At 43.3% G+C, this 18,565-nt stretch overlaps 1 protein-coding gene across 1 annotated transcript in view; it reads left to right on the top strand.

Annotated features, from left to right (window-relative positions):
* SENP5 (SUMO specific peptidase 5) overlaps positions 1-18,086 on the top strand; it is a 28,133-nt gene extending 10,047 nt beyond the window's left edge. The window contains exons 5-10 of the mRNA XM_083177625.1: positions 22-69; positions 2,977-3,054; positions 8,758-8,895; positions 16,419-16,502; positions 17,388-17,438; positions 17,545-18,086. Coding sequence (XP_083033751.1) covers positions 22-69; positions 2,977-3,054; positions 8,758-8,895; positions 16,419-16,502; positions 17,388-17,438; positions 17,545-17,655 — 510 coding nt within the window. The 3' untranslated portion in view covers positions 17,656-18,086. The remainder of the gene's footprint in view (positions 1-21; positions 70-2,976; positions 3,055-8,757; positions 8,896-16,418; positions 16,503-17,387; positions 17,439-17,544) is intronic.
* Positions 18,087-18,565: the final 479 nt, after the last annotated feature.

Genomic DNA, 18,565 nt, shown 5'->3' with positions numbered 1-18,565 from the left:
TCAATAATGTTTCTTTCACAGGTTATTAACATGTATGGTGAACTTATAAAGGATGCAGTACCAGACAAGGTATGGCCTTTTTAAAGTTGCGGTGTCTCTCCAGGTGGTGTTTAATAGCAATTGCCAGCATAATCTACCAGCTATCTGGCAAGGCATACTGGAACTTGTAGTCTCACAAGATATAGTGCCACAAGGCAGACCTGCCATAGACTTATAGTCCAACATAACAGATATCGATTAGTTTGTATTTGAAAAAAATAAATAAATTTAGTTTACAATATAGCAGAATAGTCTGCTTGGATGGTATCAGAAAAATAGATATAAGTAAGGGTTACACCTTACACCTGTATAGGATTCTGTATGGTATTAATAGATTATGAGTACATTTGGAATCTTGTTTAGTAACATAACAGAAAATTGTTTACACTTCCAGACAGCAAACCATTTAGGAATAGGCGGATAATTGGAATGTGAAAGGAAAGTTTGTCCCACAGAGCAGCTCTTCCAATTCCTCTATCGTCCATTAGGGGGAATCCATTACTCTGGGTTCTGCATCTGACCTATCAGAATCTGGCACTAAGTCAGCTGACTCCCTTCCCTACATAACCTCTCCTACCTTTCTCAGTCTTGTTTTAGTGCCTTAAGGTGCCCATACATGTTGCGATTTTTAGGTGCTGTGCGTTTTGTACATCATTGTGCCATGTGATTTTGCCACTTGTAGGGGATGCGATGTACTGTACTGTGTGTATGCGATTTATTTTTTTTTTTAAAGTTAATAGTCTCTGAATGGGCATAATTCAGGCCAGTAAATCAATCACCTCAAGGATCAATCATCCTCTATGGAAAAAATATATTTCCTGGTGTGCGTGTCCTAAATGGCAACCTCATGTTTTTTCATGCCTCTCTTATTTTGTCTTTTCGCCAAAAAGGTTTAAGGTCTTCACTTGTCACTTAAAGGACTGTTATCCGCTTAGCTGTCCTTTTTCATAGCAGGTTGGCTTACATTCCTAAGGTTCAGAATTTCCTCCAGTGTGTCTTATGCATTTAATCTCCTTATCGATCACCCTTGTTAGATGCTCCAAAATGTGGATTGCCATCTTTTTTTAGGGTTCTATTGCTACAGTCACTTCAGCCATTCGCCAGGTTTGTGTCCTCAAATGTGACCGTACCTGACATTGTTTGAGCTCATTTGACTCCTGCTGTTGGGGCTTCCTGGGCTGTGCGACAGGGTGCATCTGTGAATCAGTGGTGCTGATTCACAGATGCACCATGGCAGCTACCTGGTCATCTGTACACACCTTTACAACATTTTATCGCTTCCATACTTTTAGGGGGGTTTTCAGACCTGATCGCAGCCCTGCGATTTCATGAGGTGGGCGATTATCAATAGACAGTGTATTGCATGGCACGAGCCCATTCCGCGACAAATGCTAGTGTCTTTTCTGATCCACAAGTTGATTGACAGGAAGCCAGCATTTGTGGGTAGTAACTAGCTGTTTTCTTGGTGTCAGGGAAACGCAGGCGTGCTCAGTCGTTTTCAGGGAGGGTTTGTGACGTCCGCTCCGCCCTCGGTCAGTCTGTTTCTATCATCAGGCAGAGTAGATTCCGGGTTATGCACAGACTGGTAAAATCATTAGATGGTGAGTGCGTTGCAAATGGATCTGCAACCAATCAGCATGATTTTCGCAAGCCATTGGCAGCCTTGCGCAGGGTGGGTGTTCTCTCTGGCGGGGTGACTTCAACCTGATGGCAGAGTTCTACAGTTTCGCAGGAGCAGCTATCCAGTCTGAATCGGGCCCTTAATGTGAGTGACAAAAGTATTAGGCGTAAGATTCTTTGAGCAGTTTCTCCTAATTTTCCCTACCCTGATTAGCTTGTTTTGGGAGATTGAAGAGAAATGGGACCCTCAGATTGACAATAGTGGAAATTGGATTTTTTTACCTACTATAAAATCCCTTACTGGAAGTCCGTCTGAGAGATGCTCAACTCCCTCCCTGCTTACTGTATGGGGTTTGTACCAGATGCTTTGTACATCATCATTGTGATTTTGTATTTTATTTCAGCCTCTAGCCAGCTTTGCCAAACCTAGAGTGAGGTAGGAAAATGTTATGTAGGGGAGGGAGTCAGCTGATTGCTTAGTGCCAGACTCCGATACATAACCAGAGCAATGGCATCTCCCAGATAGACTTCCAGGAAACAGATTTTACAATAAGTATACACTTTCAGTGACAGGCATTACAGGATTGCCCTTCCTACTTTGTTGGGCATGTAGAATACATTATCTAAATAAGAAAAAAAATATATTTAATCATAAAATTCATAACCTGTATTTAACAAGTAATGATGGTGCTGTTACAATATACAATCATAACAAGTAACACTACATACACTACAGCGATTTGTGACCATTTCACCTGTTCTCAATGGATCGAGCCAAGAAATCGGCCCAAATCGAATGCGTGTGATATTCCAATGATGAGTACCGTGCGTATCAGACCGGAGTCTGAATTCTGACACTGTTGCATGCACCTCTGACTCGGACCTCCTCCTGGCATCTGGGAACAAGGATCGCATGTAATACATCACAAGTGAAAGGACCGCATGCGATCCCGATGCCTGGGAAGATCCGAGGTGGCTTGCGGGGGTAACGGATGGCCATACATTGTTGCGATACATCCCGTAGTGTATGGCCAGCTTTAGTTTGTAAAAATATAAAATGGAATAATATAATTGGTATATTAATACATTGTGCTTCAACTGCAACTTTAGAAGTAAAACACTATAAACAATTTAGCAATGTTACTGGAGTAAGCCATTTCTATCATGTTTAGTGAAACCGTTGCCTTCCCCAGATAAGTGTCGGAGAATCAATGTCTGCTACCATTGTACGGCTAAATACTTTAATTTAATATGTTACCGCATTTAAAGCTAATGCTTATGGTGATAATGTGCTAACATTAGTACTCTCTCTGCCAGGTTCATTTCTTCAACAGTTTCTTTCATAAACAACTCATGACCAAAGGTTATAATGGGGTGAAAAGATGGACTAAAAAGGCAAGTTTTTCATTTTTATCTTACATTTTACAAATGTGTTTACAGAAAAGAGTTTTACAGATTAGTTATCTTACACAGCACTAAAACAAGTAATTTAGATATAGAGGCAATGCCTTTTTTATATACATTAAATTACACTCATTGGCCCCTTTGCTAGGTACAAGGTGTCTCATTTGTATGTGGCATGGATTTGACCTCTCAAAGGTGCACTTTTGTTAATGTCTTGTGAACCAGCTTGAGATCATGTGATTTATGAAGTGTTACTCTGATGGAAATCGCCAATAGAAAATGAGTACACATGGGCAGTATATGGTAGAGGAGAGTCCTGGACTGCACACCCTAATCTATTAAAGGTGCTCCAATGCTGAGACTTGTAGTTCCACAAAGATATAAAAGAAAATGCAGGTAAACAATCTTAATGATAAAACCTGCAAAAAATTACTATTAACCCTGCAATATATCAGTACATTTTTTAGGTGCTCCACAATGATTTTGACCTTATCTGGTGGGTCCCTAACATAAAGGTTAAAGGCCAGAGCACAATACACAGGTATGGGTCATAGGGTCAGCACAACTAAGGACGACGTGCATTGGGTCAACCACTGAAGGTTGACATGGGGTTAGGTTGACAGGGTCATTATGTTGACATGGGTTTTCATGTCCCGTATGTCGACATGGACACTGTATTTAGGCACCGTGGCTCGCTGCGCTCGGCACACTATTTTATTCTCCCTCGATGCCATAGTGGGGATGGTAGGGCATGAAATGTGTGCTCAAAATGTGAAAAAAAAAAAAACATTTAGACCATTTGTCTGTCAACCTTGCCCATGTCAACCTAATGCTTGTGTTGACCTAATGACCCTGTTGGCCTAACCCCATGTCGATAATCTGAGGTGTTCAACCTATGCCAACGTCGACCTTCAGTGGTGGACCAAATGTATGTCGACCTTCGGTGTGTCGACCTAACAACCGTATACCCAGGTTAGCACAAACTATTTTTAGAGTGTGCGCCTGCATTTTTTTTTTCTGTATAGACTGGTGCAGTGAAAGGATATACATGGCAACAAAACATAGGTAAGCTGTGGCATTTATGCAATCATTAATTATTTTTAACTCCTTCGCTAGGGCCGGCCAGCACAGCTGAACAGATGGCTGTAATCAGCTCGGTTTGGTCGACCAAGGTTATAAGCTGTATTGCAATAACCCGGGTCTTGGGTGCGATGTGAATGAGTATTGGTGAATGTTGTTGATTTGTGGCTCATTAGAGGGTCGCTGTCAGAATTAGCTGGCCTTGGACCACAGAAGTAGTTGGCTTATAAAAAAGATGATGTGATAAGTCTGTGCCGGTGCTGCAGAAAATGTTGAATTATACTTACCGATAATTACTTTTCTTCATAGACACCCCATGGCAGCCAGTACGATGGGTTACACCCCCTTTCCTCCTTAAATAGACAGGACCAAATCTCTGGGACCGCCCACTTTGGGCATATAGCCTCGTTCCTCCTCCTCCCTAATTGTCTTTTGAGTGTCTCCGTCCTGGAATTATACTAACAAACAACAACCAGGGAGGGAACTAATTGCTGCCATGTGGTGTCTATGAAGAAAAGTATAAATCAACATTTTATTTTACACTTCTATTCTCCTTGAAACTGCAGATTGCTCTCCACACCTCCGCTTCTGCCTCCCTTCAATTGGAGGACATTCGATTTTCTCTCAAAGTCCAAGTCCCTTGAGTGACAGACCGAGTCATATGAGCTCCCCATCCGGACATGCTTGCATCTGTGGTCATGATCAGATATCTGGGTAACTTCAGAGAGGACACTCTGGTTTCCAGCCTCTTGCTCACCCACCAGATAATGGATGCTGTGGCCATTGAACTCAATTTCACCATGACACCTTGACTGGCCTTTATCCTGACATAAGGGAGCAGACCCCACTGAAGCGACCTCAGCCTCCACTGTGCCCAAGGGACAATCTCAATTGCTGAGGCCATCATCCCCAACAATCTCAGACCGAGTTTTAAAAAGATAACTTTTTGCTTCATGACGGACAGCACCACCTTCGGTATCTTCAGATACCTCTCCTTGGACACACAGTCAAAATTCTGGTGTTTATCAGGGTCCCTAGGAACTGGGTACTGTGGACTGGCTGCAGATGACTCTTTCCTTGATTTATGACCCATCCATGCTGCTGAAAAAATCCATGACAAACACCAAGTCTTCTCTCAATGCCTGTGCTGAGCTCCCTGCTACCAAGATGTCGTCCAGGTACGGCCACACTTGGATGCCTTGTTCTCGCATATGAGCAATCAGAGTTACCAACACTTTTGTGAATACCCTCGGTGAGGTGGACAGACTGAGCGACAGACAAGTGAATTGGAAATGACACCCCTGCATGCAGAACCTTAGAAATGTTCTGTCCATCTGGTGGATCGGAATGTGGTAGTATGCATCCTTTAAGTCTAATGATGCCAGGAAGTCGCCTCTTCTGATTCCAGCAAGAATCGTTTTCAGAGTTTCCATGCAAAATTTTCTCACTTTAATAAGAGTTGAGTTTTCTTAGGTCCAGGATCATCCTGAAACTTCCAGAGCTCTTCTCCACCAGAAATAGACTTGAATAGAACCATATGCCCCACTGGTCTTTCGGAACCTTCTCCACCACTCCGATGCTCAAAATCTGGTTCAGAAGATCCAGCAGGGCAACCTTCTCTATTCTTCTTGATGGTAACCGGGACTGTAGGAACCTGTCCCCACAGGCTGCTGGGAAAACTCTATTCTGTAACCATGTCTGATGATGGAGATAACCCATCTATCACTGACAGAAGTCTCCCAGGCATCACCAAATTTTGTCAATCGGGCTCCCACTCGCACCGGGCCATTGTAGTCATTGTCTCTTATTTGCCCTAAATGGCTGACTAAAGGTCTGACGAGAGGATCCCGATTGAGGCCTCTTGAAGCTGATGGCACTGGGAACTTCCTCCGCTTATCCGGAGGTAGCCTCACTGACCCTCCTCCCGACATCCTCTGGATCAAGTCATCAACTTGGCACCAAACAACTTAGACCTTCATATGGCAAAGTTGCCAACGATTCTTGGAATGAGTCAGCGCTCCAAGTACGCAACCATAGAGCCCTTCTGGTTGTCACTCCGGCAGCCATGGATCATGCTGAAAACTATACCATATCCAGAGATGCCTTGCACAGGTAATCAATGGCCTTTTGCATAATCTCCAGATTTCTTAATAAATACTGGCTGGAAATTCTGTCCTCCATATTAGTATGCAGGGTCGAACTCCAAATTCTTAAGGCTCTAGAAACCGCCGCCACGGCTACTCAAGATTTCAAAGTCTTAGCCGATGACAGATGTAACCTCTTCAGGGAATTCTCCCTTCTACAATCCATCGCATCCCTGAATGCCGCCCCATCCTCAACCGGAATGCTTGTCCTTGAAGTTATTTCTGCGACAGCGGCATCTACTTTCAGAATCTCACACCAATTCAGGAGTTGTTCATCCTTAAACGGGTACATCTTGTCTAACCTAGACAATTTCCCATCTTTTATCCAGGTTCGACCATTCTTTGGCAATGAGATCCTTTATCACTTTGTGAACCGGAAAGGCTCTGCCCCTCCTGGACCGATCCTCAAATAGCAAATCTTGAATCCCTAAGGCCACCCATGTGGTCAGTGCTTGCCATAGTAGCTGTAAAAATAAGATCATACCATAAGATTTCACCACTGACAAAAACTGACATTGGAAACCAGGATTGCCAAAATGTGAAATGTTACTGCCAACAGCAAGACAACTAATTGCATAGCGATAGACGATCATGAGTTATAAGCTATTTTAGCCCCTGCCTTCTGGTTCTGTAGATTATACCCCTCATGGTAGGATGGTGCTGTGCATTCAGAGATTGTCCTCTGCATAACACTATGAAATAGGTATTCAAATTACTTATTAGATATTTGGATTAAAGAGAAGGTAAACATAATAAAGGGGCCACAGAGTGTATATGAAAATGTAGTAAATGTTTGTATCTTGGGCGTGGCTTGGACGGCCTGGGTGTAGGCAGCAACTTCCCGGAGCTCCTGTACTTTATCTCATAAACTATCCTGATCTGGCTCACCTAGCGGCTCTAAAACTTGAGTTACTTAGTGTACCTTAGTCTGAACTCCTGCTGCCTCTGCCTGCCACAGTAAAACCAACTGCCTTCTATTACTCTGGCTTCCGGATATCTGCGCCATCCGTATTCGGCTCACCTATACGAAGCACGGCATCCTGCTCCTGGGTAGCCTGATGGACGGGTGTGACTCACACTGTTCATCTCCCCAGCTATTTGGCAGGGAGAGCGGTAAGCAGTCTTTGCTGGGATTTGCTGCCTCGGCCTTCACGGGGGGAGCCGGCGCCATCTTGCCTGATTCGCGGGCTTGCCGAGCTGTGGTGCTGGGCGGAGGCTGCTTTGAATCCGGCTACTGTCAGCTATTGCCGGAGCATCCCTATCCTTCTCCTGGCTTTGCAAAACTGATACCTCGCGGGTCGTGCAGCGGTGAGTGGAGACTGTGGTGACATATTGGGAGTTCTGACATCATTTATCCTGTGTGGACTACTGGACTTTCTATGAAACCATTGCGTGATACTCCTGTACTAATACTTATTTGGAAATCAGTATACCCGTGGCCATCTGGAATCCTCCTGCCTCAGCATCTCTACAGGGAGTGCATTGCGGAGTGCCTGGAGCTGCGTGTTGGTCTGCTCCTCGTCTATATACTCCCAACCGTCTGCCTTTATGTGAAATTGGAGGTGTGCTAGCCACCACCATTTTATTGCTGATCACATCTGCATCGGTTGGTTTGCTTCCCCCTGCTTCTGACTTAATCATGGTTGCATCCCTGCAACAAATCCTTCATGCAGGGATGCATGCCTGCATATGTAATGTAATGAGCGGCTCATTGCATATGGACTACGCTGTTTAGGCAATGTGAAAGCAGCATTATTTGTAAGGTCTTACATGTACAGTGGTCATTTCCAGCAAGCACGGTGTATAAAGAAGCAAGGGTTGAAAGAAGTAAAATGTTTTGATTGAGTTGGAATTAATCACATCTCTATATTGTAGTAGTTTTTAACCCAATCCTGAGACCAACCAAAACAAGAAATGACAAACCCTAAATTCTAGCTGTGGCCTAAATATTTTGCTAGTCTGCTTATTTTATTTATTTAAGTTTCTTATAGAGATACAATTGGAGATGGTGATACAACAGAGTATTAACAGATAGTCGAGAAGGTAGGAGGGCCCTGCTTGCAAGCTTACGATCTATAGGGAAATGGGTATTGATACACAAGGATAGGTGTTCTTTATTGCATAAAGTGCCTGATTCAAGTTCAACCACTAAGCAGTGGTCAATCGCTGCTTAGCAAACGGGTTAATGCTGCCAAAAAAACCTTGACCATTGGGGTTGGGGTGGAATTCAGATCGCAATGAGCGATTCTGAATCCGCCCCAAAGTCCACCAGAATGCAAAGGTTCTTGGTGGGCTGTATGATGAAAAGTGTGAAAAAGAAAGAGAGGATATGTGTGGCCTGTACATCTGGCAAGCCTGGTCACATCATGCATACCCCATTTTATCAATTTTATTCATCCTTAAATAAGTACATATATCTCAATATATTACACAACGTTGTCCAACCTTATCATGTATTTTTGTCTTGTAGGTGGATTTGTTCAAGAAAACCCTGCTGTTAATTCCTATACACCTAGAAGTCCACTGGTCTCTCATTACTGTGAATATCCCCAATAAAATCATTTACTTTTATGATTCCCAAGGCATCCATTTTAAATTTTGCGTGGAGGTAAGTGCAGCCTTTTTTCTTTCTTTTTTTTTTTTTTTTTGAATGCAGTAATTTTTATTGATACGCCTTTACTTTGTTTTTATGTGTACAAACAATATAGTAAAACAAAACTTTACGGTGTCCTATGGATAAAGAAAAATTGGCTTAATATATTCAATAAACGTATGATATATGGTCAGTAAGCATGTTGGTCTCTCGAATCATGTGTACCGCCCACCCGCTACCATATCATAATGAGACTATTCAATGCAGTGTTTCTTAATTTAGATGTCAACCACCAAATGCATTGGTAGTAGTAAGGGATGATAATAACAAGTATCAAATGAAATCTATTAAACAACCTAGAACGAGTTATATTGTTCCCAGTATCATAGACGTGGTCAGATTTGCAAGGCGTGGAGCACCAGTTATAGACCTGTCGAATTCTCAGGCGAGCAATAAAAATGGGTGTCTAGCCATCTGGACCATATTTTGTGAAATTTGCCCACTGCCTTACGTGAGAGAGATGTAAATTTCTTGTGTCCAAATACCTGGTTGACCAGATTGATCTATGCATTCGTAGTAGGACCCTCCCGAGCCATCCACAAATGGGCCACCCAGACCTTGGTAACGAACTGTAGTTGTAGATACCCAAGGGACCGTAAGGGTCGCTTCCCAAACCTCCTGTGTCATAGGGTCCATATCTATTTCCCATTGAGACTTAAGGTGCGGTAAATCAGTATCACGGATTGTGTCGAGTAGCGAGGAAAACAGCACAGATATGGAGTGTTTAGGGCCAAGAGACAACATCTTTTTAAGAGATGTGTCCTGCAGCCAGAGAGAAGTATTATAGAATTGACCTGGCATGCCTCAACTGCAGATAATAGAAAAAAAAAAAGGTGTTTGGCATATGAAAATCTATGCGTAACTGCTGGAATGACTTAAAGATCCCCTCTTGATACAACTATCCTATAGAAAACCCTGCCCAATTTACCCCAGACTTCACAAAGTTGTAAGCCACAAAGGTCTTTGAATCCCTTTGTGCCATCCAGAGGCAAGTCTGGGTCCCATCCCACCTTAGGCAGTGACGCAGCGGGCCATTTCCAAAACAGTATAGCTTGCCGTACAATTGGAAGTTTAATTAAAGACCCATTAACACTGAGCAGTAGACCCAGAGGTAGCAGGCCCGGCAGTGCCCTAGAGATGATCAGGGCTGGCATGGAGGTAAGAGAACCCACATTTATCCATTCCACCAGATGGTCCGTCGGTGCTGCTAAATAGTATAATTGATACATAGGAAGAGCTAGGCCTCCCAGATGTTCGCAAATGCGTAAGAGTACACAATTCAATTCTCACCTTCTTATTAGACCAAATAATGGAAGATAATTAGTCATCAATACATTTAAAAATTCTTTGTGGAACATAAATTTGGGAAGTTTGTAAAACGTAAAGTAGTTTGGGTTGAGCAACCATTTTAATCAAACTAACCCTGCTGGTAAATGTGAGTGGAATTTTCACCCATATATTAATTTGGGAGGGTAAATAATCCATTTGAGGGACAACATTTAAAGCCATATATATGGAGAGGGGTCATTAGTGAACCGTATACCTTGGTATTTGAATGACTCAACCCGTGGAAGTGGTAGGAGAGGAATTGGAGAAGATAGGCCACTATAGGGCAAAATACACAATTTATCTTTTTAAAATATAATCCAGAGTAACTGCCAAATGTATTAATAGCATCTAGAACAGGCATGTCCAACGTTGGCCCTCCAGATGTTGTGAAACTACACATCCCAGCATGCTTTGCAATAGTTTTAGCATTCTCTAATAGCAAAACTGTGGCAAAGCATGCTGGGATGTGTAGTTTCACAACATCTGGAGGGCCAACGTTGGACATGCCTGATCTAGAACATAAGGCATGGATTTTTCATATTTTGATATGAAAAGGAGAATGTTGTCCGTGTACAAGGCAATTTTGACAGTTCAGTCCCATGGTGTAGCCCGTGATATTAATATTCTCTCTGACCAGGCATGCTGCATGACAGATCAGAAGATTTAACAAAAGATCCATAGGAACGCACATTGGATCTTAAGAGAAATCTTTGGTAAAGATGTGCGCTTGCCTGAAATCTTTTGTCCAGGACGGACAAAAGATTTCAAGGCTAATTTATGAACACATATTTAAGATCACAGATCTTTGTAGTGTGTGGGCACCTTAAGATTTAACCCATTTAGGGTCCTTATCTGGCTTTAACAATATAATGATAAGGGCTTCTGACATGGACTGTGGGAGGGAACAATAGTCAAAACATGCAGTAAACAGTGTTAAGATACACATCCAGGCCGGGTGCCTTACCTCCTGGAAACTAATTAATAGCAGTTTCTACCTCAGTAGCAAGTAGAACAGGGGAACTGGGCCGGGCAGTGATCGTCGCAAGTAGAACAGAGAATGGGGAGCCGGGCATTAGCGAGCGCACATAGAAAAAAAAAACACACACAGAAATGAATGGACAGTTGGTGATTGGCTGAGATTTCTCTTAGTCAGAGAGCTCGCAGCCAATCATTGACTGTCCATTCATTTCTATGTGCACCCGCTGCTGCCCGGCTTCCCCTACTCTCCCCATTCTCTGTTCCCCTTGCGGCGTTCACTGCCCTGCCCAGTGCGCCCACTGGCTCCCCTGCCCGGCTTTCTACTTACAGCTCCCCCCGCTCCACTCCTGTATGGGGGCCCTATCGGTACGTTAGAAGTGTATCAAGCATCGTGTTTGTAGACTTTTCAGCACTTGCAAGTCTAGCTAAATAGCTGCCTGGTGTATCACCAGTGGAATATTGAGAATGACTAGAAAATAGCAGTTCATATCCAGCCTTCTTGTTTAAACAATTCCTCCAAAGTGTTTGAGCATCTAACCATTCACATTTAGAGAGATCTTCCAAATATCGAAGTTTGAGGCATCTGCAAGAAGCCTTGGTCTTTTTTTTTTTGTTTGTAATAGGATTTGATTGCAGCCATGCGGATTCTAGCTCAGAACCTGAACCCATACGGGTAAGCCAGAACGGGGTCAGCTTCCAGAAAGTTTGGCGCCTCTGACTCCCTTCATCCAGCTGCAGCACTAAAGGGGAATGATCTGATATACCTCTAGCTTCATATTGTATTGAGAGTACTGGGAACCAGACTACGTGACATTAATGCTATGTCAATTCTAGAGAAGGAATAGTGGGCAGGAGAAAACCCAGAACATGGGGATGCTTCAATCGCCATATATTGATCAGACCAACTCCCTCCATCAGTGCAGAGAACTGACCTACAGTCCGTCTAGGGCCCGCTAATGACCTATTAAACCTGTCCAGATCGGGATTCATAACCCTGAAATCCCCCAAGGCACAGAGCAGGGATATCTGGATGAGGTGCAAGAAAACCTACTTTTTTAGGTATATCTGAAGAGTACGGTTGCGGTATGTAGACAGCTATCAATAACACAGGCATAGAATGAATAGTGCAGTGTAAAAATACATGCCGACCTAACAGGTCAATCTGTACCTGGCTCACAGGAAATGGAACAGTTTTGTAGACTAACATTGAGACCCCTCTAGACATTGAGGTATTCATAGAATGATAGGCCCATCCAACCCAGGGTTTTTTCAAGGATAAGACTTTAGCACCAAGTAGGTGGATTTCCATCAGGCAGACCATATCAGAGCCATACCATTTGATCTGATTACACACTAAGGCACCCTTGATCTTATCATTGAGACCCTTCACATTCCAGGATAGGAAGTTAATTGCAATGGAGCCCATGAGCTACGCACATGAAGAATATTATAAACAGTTCATCAACAGCACAGAGAAAGTGACAGGCGAGCATCCCCACAATCACAGAGGACCGACATTGCAAGGGACACGGCATACAAATACAGAGCAACACTGCAAATAAGAAAGGGGAAAAAAAACAATCCCATCCCACCCTGTACACCCACCCAAACTGAGGCATACTTTATCCCGTAAAGCTAACCTCCCAATAATATAGGCTAACTACAGTTTAACACACCCTGTAAAGACAAAGAATATGGTGGCAGTAGGACAGAGGACCTAGCTCTCCGTCCGGCAAACAAAACATGTCCCCCATAGTATTGAGGAGGTTGCAAAAATCCCATTGGTCTTGAAGGTAAACATTTATGACTAAGGTGATGTAACAGTTTAACTTGTAGTAATGTCAACTAAATAGAAACAGCGATTGGTTATATAAAAATAAAGAACAAAGTCAAGACAGCAACAGATATCACGGTAAAAAAGACCTAAATACCCATCCGGGCATATGCCAGTGCATGCTTTGCTGGTCTGTGAGAGCCACTTCTCTAGGAGTGGTAAAAATCTTGCCATCCACAACAACTCTAAGCCTAGAGGGAAACAACATGGCGTACAGAATATTTAACTCCCGCAGGAGACGTTTAATAGAAATGAAGCATGTTTTTTTTTTTTTTTTGTATTTCCATGGCAAAATCCGGGAACACAGATACTTTGAAACCATTGATCACTTGGGGGCACCTAGTACGCACCAGCCACTGAATAGCATCTATGTCACGATAATTAAGAATTTTAGCTATAAAGATATGGGGAGTCACCCCAGGAGGCAAGGGCCTGAGTGGCACACGGTGTGCCTATTTCCCAGCAATTAGGGTAGAAAAGGAGTCAGAGCCAAACACATCCAGTAGCCATTTTTTCAGGAATTTCTCTGGATCGGAACCCTCATCACTCTCCGGCAGCCCAACTAAATGGATGTTGTCCAAGCGGCCCTCCATGTCCAACAATTTCCCTTGAACAGCAGTGATTGTAGCGTTGATTGTAGACACCTTAACAAATAACAGGGAGAGGCGATCCTCCAGTGTAGAGGCACGGGTTTCCACCTCCCCAACTTGTTCCCTACTTTTTGGAGATCATGGTGTGTAATGGACAGATCAGACTACACCTTCCTAATGCAGTCAGCGAGTCTATTCTCACTCGCAGTCACCGCCTCCAACAACTTCTGTAACATAGGGCCTTATTCTAGTTCACTCTTTCTGACAAAATCCTTCTAACATGGACAAAACCATGTGCACTGCAGGTGGGGCCAGATGTAACATGTGCAGAGAGAATTAGATTTGGGTGGGGTTTTACTTCAAAGTGAGATCTATATTGCAGTTTAAAATAAAGCAGCCAGTATTTACCCGGATTCAGTATTGAATCCCGTCGGTCGGGATCCCGGCGTTCAGAATCCCGATGCCGGAATCCCGACAGCCGAAATGCCGACAAGGGGGGGACGTGGATCGCCCCCCCCTTGCGGGCTCGCTGCGCTCGCCACGCAGCGGGCCCGGTGCCTCGCTACGCTCGGCACACTAATTTATTCTCCCTCCAGGGGTGTCGTGGACACCCCAGGAGGGAGAATGTGTCGGCATTTCGGTGGTCGGGATTCCGGCGTCGGGATTCTGAACGCCGGGATCCCGACCGCCGGGATTTTAACTGCATCCCATTTACCCTGCACAGAAACAAAATAACTCACCCAAATCTAATTCTCTCTGCACATTTTACATCTGCCCCCCTGCAGTGCGCATGGTTTTGTCCATCTAAGAAGGATTTTGTCTGAAAGAGTGAATTAGAATAAGGCCCATAGCATCAGGAGAATCTATACTAGGAGGACCTTCTGGGGAGGAGGGAGGCTGTGAAGTGGAATCTTGCTCAGCTGAGGAATGTTTAGGATTAGGTGTCCGAGAACTTCCCCAAGCGGGCTGCCGCCAAGGCCTGATGAGACTCCCAATAACCGCGGTAGATATTGCAGTACAAAAGTAGTTCTGGGGTAACCAGGGAAGCTGATTGTGAATTAATGTCAAGTGCCCACTGTACACAGGATATATGGGAGAAGACAAATACTTCTCAGTGTATCAAAAGTGGAGGTACAATAGACTGTTCCTATACCCTAAGGCAGTAGGTTGAGGCTGCAAGGTGCCAGTGTGGTACAGCGGACAGCGTATGCCGAGGAGGCAGCAATCCACACAGCTCGGGGTGCAGCTGTAGCAGACAGTCTTATATATGTAAAATGATGATGTTCCTTTTAGCACCGAGAGGGAACGTGGCCAAGCTGCCCAGCTATACCGACAACATAAAGGAATAACTGTAGAGTGGAAAAACACACCCCAATATGCAGTACCTGATATTGTACAAAATGATCCCAGGCAGCACAAGCAGTATCAGCAGGGGACAGGAGGATGGAGCCAGCGGGCTCTAGGGTTACACAGCAGGGAAATGAGAGCAGCAACAACCTGGGCCCCAGCAGCACCACATGTACGTGGGCAATGGTGGCCGTTTATTGAGTGGCGGTGTCCTCTCTCGCCAGCCGCAGTGTTTGTAACACCCACAGCTGTACTAAGGAGCGGGATCCAGTCGGCAGCCTCAGCGGGAACCCTGGCTACTCCATGTCCCTTATAGCCACGTCCCTCAAGTGCAGCCTATTTTAATCAAAATATATTGTTGCATCTTAAACTTAGAGCTCCGTTCACTTAAGACCAACTTTTTACAGCTTATGTTTTTATAACACTTCATTTCTTTTATACAGTAAACTTATTTAGAACTTTGATTCTTTGGTGATGGTGCCCATTTTTTGTTAGTGGATTGTACAACATTAGCATACAGCTTGTTTAATAATTGTTGCATATAATTTTACAAACCTTAGCTGCCCATACATCAACAATAACAATGAATTGTTTCTCGGACCCAGTGATTTTTTTTTTCCCCCAGATAAATTGTTTCCCCAATCTATCTATCTGACTTGCCCACACACTACAGATTTGTTTCAGTGATAGGCAGATATTTCATATCATAAGATTGCATTGTCATATCTGGATGGAATCGGTACATCTGTCAGACCACACTTAGGTCTACAGTCATTAGGTCGACCCCACTAGGTCGACTGGCAGGAAGGTCGACCTGACTTAAGGTCGACATGGGCCAAGGTCGACATGACTTAAGGTCGAATTTGCATAAAGGTCGACATGAGGAAGGTCGACTGGTCATAAGGTCGACATGGGTTTTTCACTTTTTTGCCCCGAATGACGACACAGTCGACATGGACACAGTTGGCAATGAGAATCGGACCCTCGCTTCGCTCGCGATGCATCGGGCACGGTGGCTCGATTCGCTCGCCACAGCTTTAATAACCTCCTCCACACCCTAGTGGATGGTAGGGCATGAAATACCGCCTGTCGGCACATGTCGGCTCAAAAAACAGTGAAAAACCCATGTCGACCTTATGACCAGTCAACCTTCCTCATGTCGACCTTTGAGCTCCACCCCGCCATCTGCCTCCTGTCTCACGCTGGCTAATCTAGCTAGCCCAAGGGGCCAGGGTGATGATGTGTCGAGCCCCTATTGGCCTGGCCATTAGATCACAAAACTTTATTTTATTTTCATGGTGGAATGAGTGTTTTTTTTGTGTTTGTTTTTTTGGTGACTATTGTTTGTTGATAAATTAAAATATATTTGCTCTATATATTTTTTTCTTGTTTTTCTGTAGAACATCCGCAAATACTTAATTACTGAAGCTAAAGAGAAAAATCAAGAAGAGTTTCTTCAGGGGTGGCAGAGTGCTGTTAACAAGGTTTGTGTGTTGTTGGCTTGGTTTTCCTGTTGCTGTGCTAAGAATATTTGTCCCATGGCATGCAATATCAGACTTGTTGACAGAGCATGCACACATAGCGACCCTGCTGTGCGTTCTGAGCAATGCTAGATTGCTTAGAACGCGCTCAGCACACAGCGATGTGCCAGCGCTGTGTGCTGAGTGATCTGTCAGGGCAGGAAAACCACTGGCCCTGACCCCGGCAATTAACTTAATTTATCCAGCAAGTTTTATATTAATCGTCAGGCCAATAGCGATGAGTGGGTCTGCGCATCGCTATGGCTATGCCCCTACACATGGAGCAATCTTGGGGCGCTTTCTGAGTGATGTAGTAACATCGGGCAGAAAATGGCCTGACATCACTATTTGTGTAGGCCCCATTAATCTCTTTAAATGTTAGGTGCTCATTGTATGAAAATACAACTGAGCATGTTCCTGACTGTGCAATGTATTCCACTGTATCAGTTCTGTATTATATTTCATATATTGCCCATCAGTTCATACCTATTAAGGTGCGTACACACGTACAGAGTTTTCTGTCTGATCTATCTGGTGGGAACAAAAACCTTGAAATGTATGGGAGCAAATGACAATCAAAAATTTCCACCCAAATGCAGGAAAACAGAAAACAATATATGCTTTAATAAATTTGTTATATCAGAATGATTTAAACAATTTGTCTGACTGATCATTGTCTGTTTTCAAGCGTTTGGGAACAATTTCTTGATTGTCATATGCTCCAATACATTTCCAGGCTTTTGTTCCCACCAGATAGATCAGACAGAAAAATCTGTACGTGTGTACGCACCTTTAGAAAAAACTTGTCATGTCTATTAGGTGGTATTAAGTTTGTCGCTTGTCTTTCAGTGCATTCCACAACAGAAGAATGACAGTGACTGTGGCGTGTTTATGCTTCAGGTGAGTGCATAAACATATTACCTGTACATGCTACATACAACTTGCATTGTGGTCTCTCTGCCTGTAGTTTTTTTTGCTAATCTAAAATCTATTTTTCCATTCACAGTACTGCAAGTGCCTCGCTCTAGATCAGCCTTTCCAGTTCTCCCAAGAAGACATGCCTCGTGTGCGAAAAAGGATACACAAAGAACTCTGCGATTGCAGACTCATGGATTAAACATTAAAGCTACTTTTTACTGCCCCCTTTGGAAATATTTCAGCTGTACTTGAATTAAAGTATACTTCCACAATTTTTGAACATTGCTTTTAGAAGGGTGGTTGACCCTCCATTGTTACCTCAGATGTTCCTTTTTTTTTTATTTAATTTTTTTATTTCTCTTTTTTTGGGACAAGAACTTGGTCAGCTGTGGGACATTGAGCAAAGCTGCCATTAAATCTATGTGGCTTCATTTTGGTTTTGTATTTAATATTTATTATGTAAGCATGCAAATACGCAGAAGCATGCCGCAGTAAAACAAAAACTGTAGATTTGACGCACCTTTGACTTGTAGATAGAACTTACAAAGAGTTTTAATTTTGTTTAAATATATAAAAAAAAATAGCAGGTACATTTTTCCTGAAATCATTAAATATGTATTTACTTTCAAATGCTATTCCTATGGAAAAATCACTCATCTGCAATTTGATCAATTCCTTTGTCCTATCTTCTATAGCAGTGATGGCTAACCTTGACTCTCCAGCTGTTGGTGAACTACACATCCCAGCATGCCCTGCATCAGTTTTGGGATGGCCAAATTGCAAACCTGTAGCAGGGCATGCTGGGACGTGTAGTTCAACAGCTGGAGTGTCAAGGTTAGCCATCAATGTTCTATAGCAAATTCTAGAACGAACACATAATTGGACATACACTATGGTCTTATTTTATGTGGCTAGAGAATAGAAACTGGAAATTTTGTCACAGCCAAGTTGAAATAGATTTAAAGAGAAGAAAAACCTGTGTTCTATTCTTCTATAGCTGCAAATCTGTAACCTGCTCTGTGTTTGTCATATGCGCAAGTGAAATGCATATTCTAAGAAGCCACATGTGAATGTAGTAATTGTATTGGATCACATATGCAGTTAGAGGG

Source organism: Crinia signifera, chromosome 3 (assembly GCF_055691185.1).
Source record: "Crinia signifera chromosome 3, ASM5569118v1, whole genome shotgun sequence".
Taxonomy (NCBI): domain Eukaryota; kingdom Metazoa; phylum Chordata; class Amphibia; order Anura; family Myobatrachidae; genus Crinia; species Crinia signifera.
Note: the sequence above shows the minus strand (reverse complement) of the source record. Positions and strands in the feature narration are given on the sequence as shown.